Below are 18,962 nucleotides of genomic sequence, written 5' to 3'. Positions count from 1 at the left end.
TCTGGCTTTCTGTGACTAGGGCAGCAATATGTTAGAAAACAAAGTAAGGACCACCTCACCACTTCCTAACTGCTTAAAAGCCACCGCTAGTCTTACTCAAGAGATTGACGTGGACACAGCTAAACCTAAATTCTTGCTTAGTACCCAGAAAAGGAAAAATATTTTCAGACACCGAACTTCACCTCCTCCATTGACAGAGGAGAAAGAGAATGACTGGGGATTGTGGGTAGGGGAGTGACACTTAACAGCTTTGCTGTGATGCTCTTTGCCTCCTCCTGCTGGCCAGGAGTGAATACCCCACTAGTAATTGGAATGATGTTGTGGACTCTCCATGTCTTAGGAAGGAAAGATACATTTTAATTGACAAGGAAATATTTGAATAGATGGAATGTAGCACAGTATACAGGTACATAATATATATAGGTTTATTAAATATTAGCATATATGGCTCAAACATATATGGTTATATACAGATAATGCATAATTGTCCATCCAGGAGTTTATTTTTTTGTCTCAAACACCAACTCTATGACAGGATTCAGTTTTCATTGTTTTTTTGTTGTGCCTTTATTGAAGAATTTCCGTTCTTCAAGGTCATTTAAAGACACGGAGCAGCGAGATGGGTGCTCTCGTCTGTATGCAATGCTGTCTTCAATGGCTTGTTTGATTAACTGTAAGGAAAAAAAATAGAAAGTGTTGTCAATATTTAACATATGCATCTGAAATGGCAAAAATGTGTAAAAGAAATATTCTAAAAGATTCTGAAAAACAAACAAAAACAAATTACACTACATTATTAACATAATATGCACTAATTGACTTACAATAAAAAAATACAGCATTAGTTTAGGTGAGTTTAATGTCATATGAATGCTGATTGGTTCCCTGGCATACAGCCATATATAAGATGGTCTAGAGGGTGGAAAAAAAGTATATTTATTTGGCGATTTATGCTGTGTTTTTATGCTGCCCTAGGCATTGTAAAGTTAGCTGCCATAACAATGACACAGCTTAGAATGAAGGAAACCAGATATTTCATATACATAAACAAAAAGAGCAATTTCTCATAAATTTTATACTCATTCGGTAGAACACATTAATGGAAAAACAATTTTACAGTACACGGTCTCTTTAAATTGTGAGATTAATTTAATTTAAAATTGAAATTTAGAATAAAGTTACCCTAAGGAAACAACAAGTGAGTAAAACCATTGAATATAACAAAAACACAGAAGCTTATGATATACCTTGTGTGACAAAGAGCTATAGATACCTATAACTGTATATTTTATTATATACATTGTATGGAATTTCCAAAGCAAACAATTCAATTATCAATTAGATTTGTTGAAGTTAACCTATGAATCAAAGTAAAGAAGGGAAAAAACGCTGCATTTCTAGACAGATGCTCACTGACTTCAGATATACGTCTAGATGTTTGTGGTAATAATAAATCCTTTGAAATGGGTGAGACTGGTTATGGCTAATCCTAACTCCCTTTGCAAATGGGAGTGCGACCTTTTGTGATTTCATTTTAAGATTTAGTAAATATATTACAGGGACCAAAAATGTAAAAGTGTTGGAGAGAACTATGCTCTATTGTGATACTTCATTTTACATATTACATTACAATAAGACAAAAGTATAGCTTGAACTATATATCGGGCACTGAATCCTACATAAGGAAATCCTATTGCCATATCATAGCGTCTTATTTAAATAAATATAGGAGCCATTATCCTCCACTTGTTCTAAATATATCAATTGTATCAGTTGTAACAAGTAGTCTGGAAAACAATTATAAACTTAATTTTGTTGTTTTGTATCACACACTGAGATCTATCTGAGTACTATTACACTAATTGCATAAATATATAATCTCTAAGTAATCTCTCTTATTATTAACGTATATGGTATTTGGTACTATGGCAAGTTATCTGTAAGACCCTATGGTGCTTGCGATATTAGGCAAATACTACCCCAAATGTTAAAAAAAACATAGGTTCCCCCTTGCCCCTCACTGATGCCTTTTGCCCAAATTCTCTCTCAAAGGTTACAAGCACCTTTAATTCATTTTGCACCTTTTTGGTGAAATAAAAAATCTCTGTATAATTCTTCCTTATAACTTATACTTAAATATATATATATTACACATGCAAAATATCTACATTATAGAATGCTATAATGTCCCTGTAACTGACCCCAAGCTTTTGCTAAGAGTAGGAGTCAATATTGTTTCAAAAATAAACTTTGTGTTTTAACAAAACTATTTCTCTTGTAAGGTGTATCCAGTCCACGGATCATCCATTACTTGTGGGATATTCTCATTCCCAACAGGAAGTTGCAAGAGGACACCCACAGCAGAGCTGTTATATAGCTCCTCCCCTAACTGCCATATCCAGTCATTCTCTTGCAACTCTCAACACGCATGGAGGTAGTAAGAGAGAGTGGTGAAATATAGTTAGTTTTTTTATCTTAAATCAAAAGTTTGTTATTTTAAATGGTACCGGAGTTGTACTATTTTATCCCAGGCAGTAAATAGAAGAAGAATCTGCCTGAGTTTCTATGATCTTAGCAGGTTGTAACTAAGATCCATTGCTGTCTGAGGAGAGAGGTAACTTCAGCGGGAGAATGGCGTGCAGGTTACTCTGCTATGAGGTATGTACAGTTACAATTTTTTCTAGAAATGGAAAATGCTAGAAAATGCTGCTGATACCGGATTAATGTAAGTTAAGCCTGAATACAGTGATTTAATAGCGATTGGTATCATGCTTACTCTCAGGGGTAATACCCTTATAAAATTGCAATATAAAACGTTTGCTGGCATGTTTAATCGTTTTTATATATGCTTTGGTGATAAAACTTTATTGGGGCCTAGTTTTTTCCACATGGCTGGCTTAAATTTTGCCTAGAAACAGTTTCCTGAGGCTTTCCACTGTTGTAGTATAAAAGTTACAGTTGTTGCAGTTAAAATTACAACCTGTGACATCCAGCTTCCCTCAGGAGTCCCCTGTATGCTATAGGACATCTCTAAAGGGCTCAAAGGCTTTCCAAAGTCGTTTATTGGGGAAGGTAGGGCCACAGCAGGCTGTGGCAGTTTGTTGTGTCTGTTAAAAAACGTCTATATCGTTTTTTTGATCCGTTTTTTGAATTAAGGGGTTAATCATCCATTTGCAAGTGGGTGCAATGCTCTGTTAACTTATTACATACACTGTAAAAATTTCGTTTGATTAACTGCCTTTTTTCACTGTTTTTCAAATTTTGACAAAATTTGTTTCTCTTAAAGGCACAGTACCGTTTTTTAGATTTGCTTGTTAACTTGATTTAAAGTGTTTTCCAAGCTTGCTAGTCTCATTGCTAGTCTGTACAAACATGTCTGACATAGAGGAAACTCCTTGTTCATTATGTTTAAAAGCCATGGTGGAACCCCCTCTTATAATGTGTACCAAATGTACTGATTTCACTTTAAGCAATAAAGATCATATTCTGTCTTTAAAAATTTTTATCACCAGAGGAATCTGACGAGGGGGAAGTTATGCCGACTAACTCTCCCCACGTGTCAGATCCTTTGACTCCCGCTCAAGGGACTCACGCTCAAATGGAACCAAGTACATCTAGGGCGCCCATAGCGATAATTTTACAAGACATGGCGGCAGTCATGGATAATACACTGTCAGCGGTATTAACCAGACTACCTGAATTTAGAGGTAAGCTCTGGGGTTAGACGAAATGCAGAGCATACTGACGCTTTAAGAACCATGTCTGATACTGCCTCACAATATGCAGAAGCTGAGGAAGGAGAGCTTCAGTCTGTGGGTGATGTTTATGACTCAGGAAAGATGATGCAACCTGATTCTGATATTTCTACATTTAAATTTAAGCTTGAACACCTCCGCGTGTTTCTCAGGGAGGTTTTAGCTGCTCTGAATGACTGTGATACAATTGCAGTGCCAGAGAAATTGTGTAGACTGGATAAATACTATGCAGTGCCGGTGTGTACTGATGTTTTTCCAATACCTAAAAGGTTTACAGAAATTATTAATAAGGAATGGGATAGACCAGGTGTGACGTTCTCTTCCCCTCCTATTTTTAGAAAAATGTTTCCAATAGACGCCACCACACGGGACTTATGACAGACAGTTCCTAAGGTGAAGGGAGCAGTTTCTACTTTAGCAAAGCGTACTACTATCCCTGTCGAGGACAGTTATGCTTTTTTAGATCCAATGGATAAAAAATTAGAAGGTTACCTTAAGAAAATGTTTATTCAATAAGGTTTTATCCTACAGCCCCTTGCATGCATTGCTCCTGTCACTGCTGCTGTGGCGTTCTGGTTTGAGTCTCTGGAAGAGGCTTTACAGGTAGAGACTCCATTGGATGACATACTTGGCAAGCTTAGAGCACTTAAGCTAGCCAATTCCTTTGTTTTCTGATGCCATTGTTCATTTGACTAAACTAACGGCTAAGAATTCTGGTTTTGCTATACAGGCGCGCAGGGCACTATGGCTTAAATCATGGTCAGCTGACGTGAATTCAAAATCTAAGCTGCTTAACATTCCCTTCAAGGGGCAGACCCTATTCGGGCCTGGTTTGAAGGAGATTATTGCTGATATCACTGGAGGAAAAGGTCATGCCCTTCCTCAGGACAGGTCCAAATCAAGGGCCAAACAGTCTAATTTTCGTGCCTTTCAAGGCAAGTGCGGCATCAACTTCCTCTAATGCAAACAAGAGGGAACTTTTGCTCAGTCCAAGACGGTCTGGAGACCAAACCAGACCTGGGACAAAGGTAAGCAGGCCAAAAAGCCTGCTGCTGCCTCTAAGACAGCATGAAGGAACGGCCCCCTATCCGGTAACGGATCTAGTAGGGGGCAGACTTTCGCTCTTCGCCCAGGCGTGGGCAAGAGATGTCCAGGATCCCTGGGTGTTGGAAATTATATACCAGGGATATCTTCTGGACTTCAAAGCTTCCCCCCACAAAAGGGAGATTTCACCTTTCACAATTATCTGCAAACCAGATAAAGAGAGAGGCATTCTTACACTGTGTACGAGACCTCCTAGTTATGGGAGTGATCCATCCAGTTCCAAAGGAGGAACAGGGACAGGGTTTTTACTCAAATCTGTTTGTGGTTCCCAAAAAAGAGGGAACCTTCAGACCAATTTTGGATCTAAAGATCTTAAACAAATTCCTCAGAGTTCCATCATTCAAGATGGAAACTATTCGTACCATCCTACCTATGATCCAGGAGGGTCAATATATGACTACAGTGGATTTAAAGGATGCTTATCTTCACATTCCGATAACAAAGATCATCATCGGTTTCTCAGGTTTGCCTTTCTAGACAGGCATTACCAGTTTGTAGATCTTCCCTTTGGATTAGCTACAGCCCCAAGAATCTTTACGAAGGTTCTAGGGTCGCTTCTGGCGGTCCTAAGGCCGCGGGGCATAGCAGTGGCCCCTTATTTAGATGACATCCTGATACAGGCGTCAAACTTCCAAATTGCCAAGTCTCATATGGACGTAGTACTGGCATTTCTGAGATCGCATGGGTGGAAAGTGAACGAGGAAAAGAGTTCTCTATCCCCACTCACAAGAGTTTTCCTTCCTAGGGACTCTGATAGATTCTGTAGAAATGAAAATTTACCTGACGGAGTCCAGGTTATCAAAGCTTCTAAATTCCTGCCGTGTTCTTCATTCCATTCCGCGCCCTTCGGTGGCTCAGTGCATGGAAGTAATTGGCTTAATGGTAGCGGCAATGGACATAGTGCCGTTTGCATGCCTACATCTCAGACCGCTGCAACTATGCATGCTCAGTCAGTGGAACGGGGATTACACAGATTTGTCCCGTCTACTAAATCTGGATCAAGAGACCAGGGATTCTCTTCTCTGGTGGCTATCTCGGGTCCATCTGTCCAAAGGTATGACCTTTCGCAGGCCAGATTGGACAATTGTAACAACAGATGCCAGCCTTCTAGGTTGGGGTGCAGTCTGGAACTCCCTGAAGGCTCAGGGATCGTGGACTCAGGAGGAGACACTCCTTCCAATAAATATTCTGGAAGAGCAAGATTCAATGCTCTTCAGGCTTGGCCTCAGTTAGCAACTCTGAGGTACATCAGATTTCAGTCGGACAACATCACGACTGTGGCTTATATCAATCATCAAGGGGGAACAAGAAGTTCCCTAGCGATGTTAGAAGTCTCAAAGATAATTCGCTGGGCAGAGACTCACTCTTGCCACCTATCAGCTATCCATATCCCAGGTGTAGAGAACTGGGAGGCGGATTTTTTAAGTCGTCAGACTTTTCATCCGGGAGAGTGGGAACTCCATCCGGAGGTGTTTGCACAATTGATTCATCGTTGGGGCAAACCAGAACTGGATCTCATGGCGTCTCGCTAGAACGCCAAGCTTCCTTGTTACGGATCCAGGTCCAGGGATCCCAAGGCGACGCTAATAGATGCTCTAGCAGCGCCCTGGTCTTTCAACCTGGCTTATGTGTTTCCACCGTTTCCTCTGCTCCCTCGACTGATTGCCAAGATCAAGCAGGAGAGAGCATCAGTGATTTTGATAGCGCTTGCATGGCCACGCAGGACCTGGTATGCAGATCTGGTGGACATGTCATCCTTTCCACCATGGACTCTGCCTCTGAGACATGACCTTCTACTTTAGGGTCCTTTCAACCATCCAAATCTAATTTCTCTGAGACTGACTGCCTGGAGATTGAACGCTTGATTTTATCAAAGCGTGGCTTCTCCGAGTCAGTCATTGATACCTTAATACAGGCACGAAAGCCTGTCACCAGGAAAATTTACCATAAAATATGGCGTACATATCTTTATTGGTGTGAATCCAAGGGTTAGGATTCCCAGGATATTATCTTTTCTCCAAGATGGTTTAGAAAAAGGATTGTCAGCTAGTTCCTTAAAAGGACAGATTTGTGCTCTGTCTATTCTTTTGCACAAGCGTCTGGCAGATGTTCCAGATGTTCAGGCATTTTGTCAGGCTTTGGTTAGAATCAAGCCTGTGTTTAAACCTGTTGCTCCCCCATGGAGCTTAAATTTGGTTCTTAAGGTTCTTCAAGGAGTTCTGTTTGAACCTCTTCATTCCATAGATATCAAACTTTTATCTTGGAAAGTTCTGTTTTTGGTAGCTATTTCCTTGGCTCGTAGAGTCTCCGAGTTATCTGCTTTACAATGTGATTCTCCTTATCTGATCTTCCATACGGATAAGTTAGTCCTGCGTACCAAACCTGGGTTTTTACCTAAGGTGGTATCTAACAAGAATATCAATCAAGAGATTGTTGTTCCATCCTTGTGTCCTAATCCTTCTTCAAAGAAGGAACGTCTATTACACAATCTGGACGTGGTTCATGCTTTAAAGTTTTACTTACAAGCTACTAAAGATTTTTGTCAAACATCTGCTTTGTTTGTTGTCTACTCTGGACAGAGGAGAGGTCAAAAGGCTTCGGCAACCTCTCTTTCTTTTTGGCTAAGAAGCATAATCCGCTTAGCCTATGAGACTGCTGGCCAGCAGCCTCCTGAAAGGATTACAGCTCATTCTACTAGAGCTGTGGCTTCCACTTGGGCCTTTAAAAATGAGGCTTCTATTGAACAGATTTGCAAGGCGGCGACTTGGTCTTCGCTTCATACTTTTTAAAAATTCTACAAATTTGATACTTTTGCTTCTTCGGAGGCTATTTTTGGGAGAAAGGTTTTACAGGCAGTGGTACCTTCCATTTAAATACCTGCCTTGTCCCTCCCTTCATCCGTGTACTTTAGCTTTGGTATTGGTATCCCACAAGTAATGGATGATCCGTGGACTGGATACACCTTACAAGAGAAAACACAATTTATACTTACCTGATAAATGTATTTCTCTTGTGGTGTATCCAGTCCACGGCCCGCCCTGTCATTTTAAGGCAGGTAATTTTTTCATTTAAACTACAGTCACCACTGCACCCTATGGTTTCTCCTTTCTCTGCGTGTTTTTGGTCGAATGACTGGATATGGCAGTTAGGGGAGGAGCTATATAACAGCTCTGCTGTGGGTGTCCTCTTGCAACTTCCTGTTGGGAATGAGAATATCCCACAAGTAATGGATGATCCGTGGACTGGATACACCACAAGAGAAATAAATTTATCAGGTAAGTATAAATTGTGTTTTTTCTTTCACATAACTAGACCTGTTATGTGCAACACCTTTTTATTTGCTATCAGCAGAGCAAAAGTTTCAAATAAAAATGAAAGATATACGCACATCAATATTGTTCAAAGTATTAAATTCCATTAGGTCGTGCAGCCTGTCAAATGCTTCATGTGGGTACTGGAAATTAAATGTTGAGAAAGGGGTTTCTGGGTCATCAAAAATGTCAAAATCAGCAAACAGATCATCAGGTTCTCTATGAACACCTACAACAACAAAAAACAACAAAAAAAAAGGATAAAAATATTGTAGTACTTAACTGTATATCAATATTATATAATCCGAAAATATTACAGCACTTATACTGTTTATAAAGATTATATATGGTCTGAAAATATTACAGCACTTATACTGTATATAAATATTATATATGATCTGAAAATATTATAGTACTTATACAGTATATAAATATTCTAGTACTTTTGCTGTGTATAAATATTTTATACAATCCAAAATGATTATACAGTAGAAAATCCTTTATCCAAACAATATTTATATTTCATGATACAGCTTATACATGTAACTAAAGGTGGTTTTATATCATTTTGTGATACATTTGTGACTTACAGGGAGGACAAACAGTAATTTGTGATCATTTAATTGTTTTAAAAATAGTAGCGAAAAAGTTTAGATTATAAAATAAGTTTGGATTTTGGAATTCCAGATACTTATACTGTATATAAATATTATATATAACCTGAAAATATTATAGTACTTATACTGTTGATAAATATTGTATATAATCTGAAATTATTATAGTACTTACAATGTATAGAAATAATAAATAGAGTCAGAAAATATTCTAAAGAATTGGAAAATATTAAAGCACTTATCTGTGAAATTACAAACTTCAAAATTTTCCCTTACAACCATCCTAAGAAATATGCCTAAAGTCAGACACATTTGTTAGACTAATCTAAACTTAGGATTCTCTGAATACATGTAGGTCTGTCAACAGCCTCAATGTTTAAGGCAACATTGGAGTCATTTTTATTTATGCTTTAGAAATTATTCAATTTGCATTTTTCTAAGAGGTAGGCTCACTTCTTGAAAAGCCAGTGATGAGGTGAGTATAGAGTATTAGAAAATTGTGTTCCCATCTTCAAGACTAGAACATAAACTCAAGGTTTATAGATGACAAATCAAAGGCAGTTATGGAGTTAGTTAAGTAGAAATAGTCAATAGGGAGAAAAAAAATGCCAGAATGTGACTTTGTACACAGAATGATATGAGTGAATTGTAGTGAGCCATGTTGCACACAAGGAGAGGTAGAGAGGAGTTTAGGTTGAATTAGTAGGGGGTCTTTATACCTCTTTATGGATTTTGGATTAGATTGGACAAGAATAATAACTCATCTTAAAAGGACCATTACATATAGTAGAAATGCATAAAAAAATGTGCATAATAAAAAAAATGATGCAAAAGCAATTACTCCAAATTTTAAATAAACAGTAGCCTTTTTTTCAGATATATACACATATTAACACTCACACACACACACACATATATATAATATTCATATACAGATATATACACACATCAACACACACACACACACACACACACACACATATATATTTATATACAGATATATATATATATATATATATATATATATAGATACACATATTATCACACATAGTATCACACACACACACATATATAATATTCATATACAGATATATACACATATTAACATACACACACACATATATATATATATATATATATATATATATATATATATATATATATATATATATATATATAAATTCATTAAACTTATGGGGGGAGATAAAAAAACTGAAATTAAAATCCTCCATGTCTCAAAATTAAATCAATGTAAATATTTGCATAGGAAATTAGTACATCTAGGCAAGTATCCCCGCTTGCTTTTCCCCAGAAATTCTTAATATACAATGTTTCCAATGCACAAGAGAATTGTGGGTAAGATATGCAAATTAGATATGCAAATTCTCAGTTTTTTTGCTTCAAAAATACTGTTTTGACACAGCGATCCTTTAAAAAAGGATTATGACAGCAAACCAGAAATCACTCACTAGACAAGCCTGTTTTTTTTCTTTTTGGAATTCATCAGTAGGAGATAGATTTCTGGTTGCTGCAATGGAAAAGCTATTTTCATGGTTAAACCAAAATTCATTAAAATTATGGGGGGAAATAAAAAACTGAAATTAAAATCCTCCATGTCTCAAAATTAAATCAATGTAAATATTTGCATAGGAAATTAGTACATCTAGGCAAGTATCCCCGCTTGCTTTTCCCCAGAAATTCTTAATATATAATGTTTCCAATGCACAAGAGATTTGTGGGTAAGATATGCAAATTAGATATACAAATTCTCAGTTTTTTGCTTCAAAAATACTGTTTTGACACAGCGATCCTTTTAAACAGGATTATGACAGCAAACCAGAAATCACTCACTAGACAAGACTGTTTCGTTCTTTATGGAACTCATCAGTAGGAGATAGATTTCTGGTTGCTGCATTGGAAAAGCTATTTTCATGGTTAAACCAAAATTCATTAAAATTATGGGGGGAGATAAAAAACTGAAATTAAAATCCTCCATGTCTCAAAATTAAATCAATGTAAATATTTGCATAGGAAATTAGTACATCTAGGCAAGTATCCCCGCTTGCTTTTCCCCAGAAATTCTTAATATACAATGTTTCCAATGCACAAGAGAATTGTGGGTAAGATATGCAAATTCACTGATATATATAGAAATGTTGCGGAAGGATAGTAACAAAAGTTACAATAAGTGGCGAACAGTGACACAGCTATAAAAGAACCGTCCAACAACTAAAAAATGAGTACGTGTATACAACCCCAGATTGGGATGCTTCTCCTACATGCATTTACACAAAAATAGCAACGCTGTACTATATAACAACTGAAATTGCTAATTCATCAGTTGGCAAAATATAAATATATATATCCCATAATGCATGAACTAAAACCTATTTTAATAACTGAAAAATAAAATAATTGTATAAATATATAAAAAACATAAAAAAAAAAATATATATATATATATATGTATATGATATTTACATATGTATCAAGCTATCATGCCCCACAAGACGCCCTCCTCATAATACAGACTCAAGAATCTGATTCTACCTATTGAAAGCTCAGAGAGTGGATTGAGCGAGGAACCAATAACTATCAAGATCCCAGATATCGAGGCAATAACCTCCCAAAAACAATCTATAAACTAACCTCCCAGAGTAGATAAAAGATACTGACATTAAAAGGAATTGGGAGAAGGCCCAGTACTAACTAATTCTATAATAGACTCTAACCTAATTAAATGCCGCCATGTCTAAATTCTCATTCAGGCCATGTGGATTCAAAGTTTTCATTTTCCAGATCCAGTATGTCTCCCTTTGTCTTAGGTCAATTAATCTATTTCTGCCCCATTTTAGAGTAATTTGTTCAATTGGAAAAATGCTATATAAATCTGTCTGTCCATCATGACAACATACTCCATGTCTAGAGACACTGTGTTTAATGCAGGAATTCCTCACATTTCTCATGTGTTCCCCCCATATTTTTTTCAGGGGTCTTGCGGTTCTCCCTATATACTGCAGGCCACATTTGCACTCCAGTAGATATATTACGAAAGAGGAATCACATGAAAAGCGAGTTTTTATCTCAAATTCCTCCTTTGTTGAAAAAGACATAAATTTCAATTTCTCCCCCTTCGTGAACTCACACAACCCACCAAGTAGGTCATATTTTGACTAAGACTCACTTTAAAACAGTGGATACGAATAGTTATTTGAATTATAAAAGCAACCATTATAAAGCATGGAAGAAGAATATACCTTACAATCAGTTCTCTAGAATCCGTAGAAATTGTACAAATTTAACTCTTTTTGATGAACAAGCAGGAATCCTAAAAAGTAGATTCTTGGAAAAAGATTATCCTAAGGATCTAATAGAGGAGAGCTTTTTGAAGGCAAGAAATAAAGATAGATCTGAATTTTTTAAAACATCAAAAAAGAAAGATAACGCAGAATGCAGCTATTTAGATGGAAAAGGCACTAATAATAATAAAATCAATAAAAATCTTAGATTTATAACTAAATATACTTCAAATCATGATAGAATTAAATGAATTGTCCGTAAACATTGGAATATTCTATTGAATGATCCGGTACTAAAAAATATTCTAGATGAGAATCCGATATGTACTTTTAAAAGAGCCCCTTCACTTAAAAATAAACTTGCTCCCAGCAAAATAGTGATGAGGAAATTTGGAAAAAATAAAGAACAGAAGACAAGAAATTGGCTGTCTAGTAAGAAAGGTTTCTATAAATGTAATAGAGCGAATTGTGGGTTGTGTGAGTTCACGAAGGGGGAGAAATTGAAATTTATGTCTTTTTCAACAAAGGAGGAATTTGAGATAAAAACTCGCTTTTCATGTGATTCCTCTTTCGTAATATATCTACTGGAGTGCAAATGTGGCCTGCAGTATATAGGGAGAACCTCAAGACCCCTGAAAAAAAGATGGGGGGAACACATGAGAAATGTGAGGAATTCCTGCATTAAACACGGTGTCTCTAGACATGGAGTATGTTGTCATGATGGACAGACAGATTTATATAGCATTTTTCCGATTGAACAAATTACTCTAAAATGGGGCAGAAATAGATTAATTGACCTAAGACAAAGGGAGACATACTGGATCTGGAAAATGAAAACTTTGAATCCACATGGCCTGAATGAGAATTTAGACATGGCGGCATTTAATTAGGTTAGAGTCTATTATAGAATTAGTTAGTACTGGGCCTTCTCCCAATTCCTTTTAATTTCAGTATCTTTTATCTACTCTGGGAGGTTAGTTTATAGATTGTTTTTGGGAGGTTATTGCCTCGATATCTGGGATCTTGATAGTTATTGGTTCCTCGCTCAATCCACTCTCTGAGCTTTCAATAGGTAGAATCAGATTCTTGAGTCTGTATTATGAGGAGGGCGTCTTGTGGGGCATGATAGCTTGATACATATGTAAATATCATATACATATATATATTTTTTTTTTTAATGTTTTTTATATATTTATACAATTATTTTATTTTTCAGTTATTAAAATAGGTTTTAGTTCATGCATTATGGGATATATATATTTATATTTTGCCAACTGATGAATTAGCAATTTCAGTTGTTATATAGTACAGCGTTGCTATTTTTGTGTAAATGCATGTAGGAGAAGCATCCCAATCTGGGGTTGTATACACGTACTCATTTTTTAGTTGTTGGACGGTTCTTTTATAGCTGTGTCACTGTTCGCCACTTATTGTAACTTTTGTTACTATCCTACCGCAACATTTCTATATATATCAGTGACTTGATACTTTTATGATAACTATGTACAATATTTCACTTAGTTGGTGGAGATCGTAGCACTAATTCGGCATATATTTGCAGATTGTGTAATATTTTGGTTTTTCTCTATGCACGGAGTCGAGGTGTGCATTTGGAACCCGTCTGGTTGGTTTCTGTTTTACTGTTGAGAACCAATCACAAGTACGTAGATACACACCCACTTTTTGTTTGGATGTTGCATACTCCTTCACGCATGCGCCTTGTTCAGGCTTAGACGCCGAGCAAAGCGAATATAAGCTGTGTATTTTTGATATAGTATATTCACCTGAGGAAGCGGTCAAGATAGACCGGGAAACGCATTGTGATTATATGTTTACAAATAAACATTTGCTTTTAGACTATATCGTTATCACGGCTTGAGTGATATTTTAAACTTGATACTTTTATATATTTTTGCATACGGAGTCCAGCTGCTAGCCCACTTGGTTGGGTATTTCTCCTATAAGCAGGCACTACGAGAGAGAGTAATACTGCAAGAGGGGTCAAAGCTGCAGGATATTTGCGCATCACATACGGCATCAAGGAAACTACTTATATTACGAGTGAGCAGCTACCTGGACAGCTGTTAATGTTCCAGAAAGCCGTTGTAGCACTTCTCAAGTGCCTTACTTTTTGTAAGTACGATTAATGTGTGGGGAGTGAACACCTTTCAATACTGATTCACACTATGTTGGCGCCTTCTTCTTTTTTGTGTTCTATACAGATTTGCTTCGTTTGAATTGCCTTCAACTTTTGGAAGAAGTTTTTGCAGCCATATCAACATCATTTGAACTTTGGACATTTGTGATCTCACACCAGGTTTTTTGGTTTGATTGCTGTATTAATTATATACCAACCCAGTGAGATACATCTCATTTTTAAAGAGCGTGTGGGGCACCACTTGTTTTTTGCACTTATTTTCTTATGCACATTCAATTGTACTTTCTAACACAGGAGGTATTTTGTGTTAACATTGTTTTCACTACTATTATATTTAGGCGCAACTGACATTAATATTTGGTTTTAAGATATGCAAATTCTCATTTTTTTTGCTTCAAAAATACTGTTTTGACACAGCTATCCTTTTAAACAGGATTATGACAGCAAACCAGAAATCACTCACTAGACAAGCATGTTTCGTTCTTTTTGGAACTCATCAGTAGGAGATAGATTTCTGTTTGCTGCATTGGAGAAGCTATTTTCATGGTTAAACCAAAATTCATTAAAATTATGGGGGGAGATAAAAAACTGAAATTAAAATCCTCCATGTCTCAAAATTAAATCAATGTAAATATTTGCATAGGAAATTAGTACATCTAGGCAAGTATCCCCGCTTGCTTTTCCCCAGAAATTCTTAATATACAATGTTTCCAATGCACAAGAGAATTGTGGGTAAGATATGCAAATTAGATATGCAAATTCTCAGTTTTTTATCTCCCCCCATAATTTTAATGAATTTTGGTTTAACCATGAAAATAGCTTTTCCAATGCAGCAACCAGAAATCTATCTCCTACTGAGTTCCAAAAAGAATGAAACAGGCTTGTCTAGTGAGTGATTTCTGGTTTGCTGTCATAATTCTGTTTAAAAGGATCGCTGTGTCAAAACAGTATTTTTGAAGCAAAAAACTGAGAATTTGCATATCTAATTTGCATATCTTACCCACAATTCTCTTGTGCATTGGAAACATTGTATATTAAGAATTTCTGGGGAAAAGCAAGCGGGGATACTTGCCTAGATGTACTAATTTCCTATGCAAATATTTACATTGATTTAATTTTGAGACATGGAGGATTTTAATTTCAGTTTTTCATCTCCCCCCCCCCTAATTTTAATGAATTTTGGTTTAACCATGAAAATAGCTTTTCCAATGCAGCAACCAGAAATCTATCTCCTACTGATGAGTTCCAAAAATAACGAAAAAGGCTTGTCTAGTGAGTGATTTCTGGTTTGCTGTTATAATCCTGTTTAAAAGGATCGCTGTGTCAAAACAGTATTTTTGAAGCAAAAAAACTGAGAATTTGCATATCTTATTTGCATATCTTACCCACAATTCTCTTGTGCATTGAAAACATTGTATATTAAGAATTTCTGGGGTAAAACAAGCGGGGATACTCGCCTAGATGTACTAATTTCCTATGCAAATATTTACATTGATTTATATATATATATATATATATATATATATATATATATATATATATATATATATATATATATATATATATATACATACATACCAAAGACAGTGGAATAGGCACTCCATAATCCAATAGTCCATCAGCTCCCAGGGTGCACTCTCAGAAAGATATCCAAATACAAAACGATCTTCCTTACGTTCTCTTGAGAATATACGTCAGGGCGTGACACACGCTGATGACGTTATCTCCCGACACTGCACGCAGGCCGCAATTGCGGCTCAGCGTTTTTGAGACTTCACTCGTGGATATTTAAGGTGATGGGTTATTGGGATCGGTATATCGCTTTGTATTTATTGCATTGCTGTATCTGGCATTTGACAAAGGGGACGTAATGTTCCCGAAATGTTATGCTTTGTAATAGATTAAATTAAATGTTATATTTTAATACTATTACCAGTGAGTGCCTTTTCATAGTTTTGTATATATATATATATATATATATATATGATATTCATATACAGATATATTTACATTTTGCTGCCCATTGACATTTGCATGCGTTGGTATTATTGAGTGGAGCGCAAATATTGAGCTTGCGTAAGCGCAATTTTGCACTCCACTTGTAACCTGGCCCTAAATTTGCAATTTCCAGTATGATCCAAAAATGATTCATGACTGATATTCATACATTATATCTAAATATATATATATTTGTGGCCAACACCCCCAATTGTTCTATATAACTGGAAACCATACATTTTGTAAACGGTTGATGGAAATGCACTAGAAATGACCTGTGATAGCTATATAGGATTGTTGTGTAGAAACTTCTAAAATATGAATGTTTCAGATGCTTAACACAGATAGGAAAACCCAGCATTAACATTTTCCTTATGTCATTCACATTTTTTAACTTCCGGGAGGATGCAGACATCATTTTTAATGTTATGCGTCAAACATTCATAAGACATCAGTGACAGATAACTGATAATATAGAATGGTTATGAAACAACAAAAACTTCCTCTTAGCCTTCTGAAGATAAACTCTGATAATCACTTAATACTGGAAGTGCTGCTATTATGTTTGTCCAGATCTAAAATAATATAAAAATAACTGAAATAGAAAAGTTAGGAAAAAACACCATTTACCGTCAAGGGAGGTTTTCAAATATCTATCCTAGAACTTGAATGTAAAGATCTATGTTGGTATGTTGCTTCTGGGCTTTTAAAGACAAGTAGATTGACTGCAAATTGTTTCATGCATTCTATGAGTTCAGGAATTATAATTTAATTTATTTCCAACAAATAATAAAAAAGTATTGCACTAAAATAATTCAAGTCTACCACATAAAGTGCACAATTATTTTTAAGAACTATCAGATATGTGGAAAGTGCAGCCACTGGCATCTGGGGCCCTGCTATCACACTCCTTATGAGTAAGCACATGCGCCTGTTTAATCACTCTTTTGATGCCAACGTGCCCCATTTTAAAGCGATGTGTAGCGTATATGTACAGCACTCCTGGTGCATTATTATCATTATTTCGGAACTTTATATTTTTGCTTTTTTCTCCCCTCCCCCAGAAAAGTTTCTGTGGACCCCTATGTGCAGATCATGTTAACAGACTCTTGTTCACTGTTATGTGCCACATATTGCAATTTTATTCACTTAAAGGGACAGTCTAGGCCAAAATAAACTTTCATGATTCAGATAGAGCATGTAATTTTAAACAATTTTCCAATTTACTTTTATCACCAATTTTGCTTTGTTCTCTTGGTATTCTTAGTTGAAAGCTTAACCTAGGAGGTTCATATGCTAATTTCTTAGACCTTGAAGCCCACCTCCTTCAGATTGCATATTAACAGTTTTTCACCACTAGAGGGTGTTAGTTCACGTATTTCATATAGATAACACTGTGCTCGTGCACGAGAAGTTATCTGGGAGCAGGCACTGATTGGCTAGACTGCAAGTCTGTCAAAAGAACTGAAAAAGGGGCAGTTTGCAGAGGCTTAGATACAAGATAATCACAGAGGTTAAAAGTATATTATTATAACTCTGTTGGTTATGCAAAACTGGGAAATGGGTAATAAAGGGATTATCTATCTTTTAAAACAATAAAAATTCTGGTGTAGACTGTCCCTTTAATAGCTGTTCTAGCTATATATAATTGTGTGTTCTGCTTTGTACAAATCACAGTTTTTAGTCGGGGGAGGGTGGGGTTTAGAAGCTGCATTAAATACAAAGTTCTGTAGCTTTTTGCATTGAATACATATTTAATAACTCATAATTACATTGCTGTGCATGTATGTTTGTGAATTATCTTATTACATTAGTTGCAAAAAGAATATATGTTGATAAAGGACACTATGTTTGGGACAAAAAAAAAAATCTGCATTGTACAACATGAATATTTCTGCGCAAACACGTCAACTACTTGGAAGACACAACATAAAATGTTATCTTAAGGGAAAAACCCCTAGTGGTTTACAGTTGTGAGGATAATGAAGGATTTGTTTTACAATAAGACCTCTGCTATACGATGAACTCACAAAAACAATAATTGTGGAATATGATGAGAAACAGATGGAGTTGCTTGACCACATAACTTATTTTCAAACCGTAACCAAGACTGATTACTAAACCCTTAAGTGAAATGTCCCTTTTGACATGACAATAACTCAGTCACTTGGCTGACATCATTTACAAATTACAATCAGTTTTAATTATAAAGTACAGAAAACACAAAAACATTGAATTAATAGTACATTTTTAGCAAATGATATGTAAAGTAATGTATAAATGAACAGGCTGAAATCTCTGGTTTATTTTTGGAATAATTTGCTCTGCAAATTTTGTTTAACAAATTCTACACTTTAATTTTCCCAAATTTGATTGAGTGATACATTGACTTACTTTTATTTTCTTTTTAGACCTGGGGACTTAATGAGAGGGTTGATTTCTAAATGTACCTGGTCAAGTATTAGTGCACTTAAAGGGATACTAAACCCAATTTTATTTCTTTCATGATTCGGATACAGCAGCAATTTTAAGCAACTTTCAAATTGACCCCTATTATCAATTTTTCTTCATTATTGGGTTTAGTATCCCTTTAACTATTGTGGCCATTTTGGACTTCTGTGGAATACTCTTTATTATTATGTAACTCTAGGTGTGAATAATTTGATTTGCAGAATAATAGATTATTTGGAAAGCTTGGTCTTTATTTAGCATTTTTGAGAGGT

General features: G+C 35.9%; 1 protein-coding gene across 1 annotated transcript in view; it reads right to left on the bottom strand.

Moving 5' to 3' along the window:
• Window positions 1–401: 401 nt before the first annotated feature.
• PLA2G4A (phospholipase A2 group IVA) overlaps window positions 402–18,962 on the bottom strand; it is a 222,495-nt gene continuing 203,934 nt past the window's right edge. Inside the window, exons 17-18 of the mRNA XM_053693862.1 lie at window positions 8,248–8,399; window positions 402–671 (exon numbers count right to left, since the gene is read on the bottom strand). Of these exons, the coding sequence (XP_053549837.1) occupies window positions 546–671; window positions 8,248–8,399 (278 nt within the window). The 3' untranslated portion in view covers window positions 402–545. The remainder of the gene's footprint in view (window positions 672–8,247; window positions 8,400–18,962) is intronic.

This window comes from Bombina bombina, chromosome 10 (genome assembly GCF_027579735.1).
Source record: "Bombina bombina isolate aBomBom1 chromosome 10, aBomBom1.pri, whole genome shotgun sequence".
NCBI classification, from domain to species: Eukaryota; Metazoa; Chordata; class Amphibia; order Anura; family Bombinatoridae; genus Bombina; species Bombina bombina.
The sequence above is the reverse complement of the archived record's forward strand: the minus strand, read 5'-3'. Positions and strand labels throughout refer to the sequence as shown.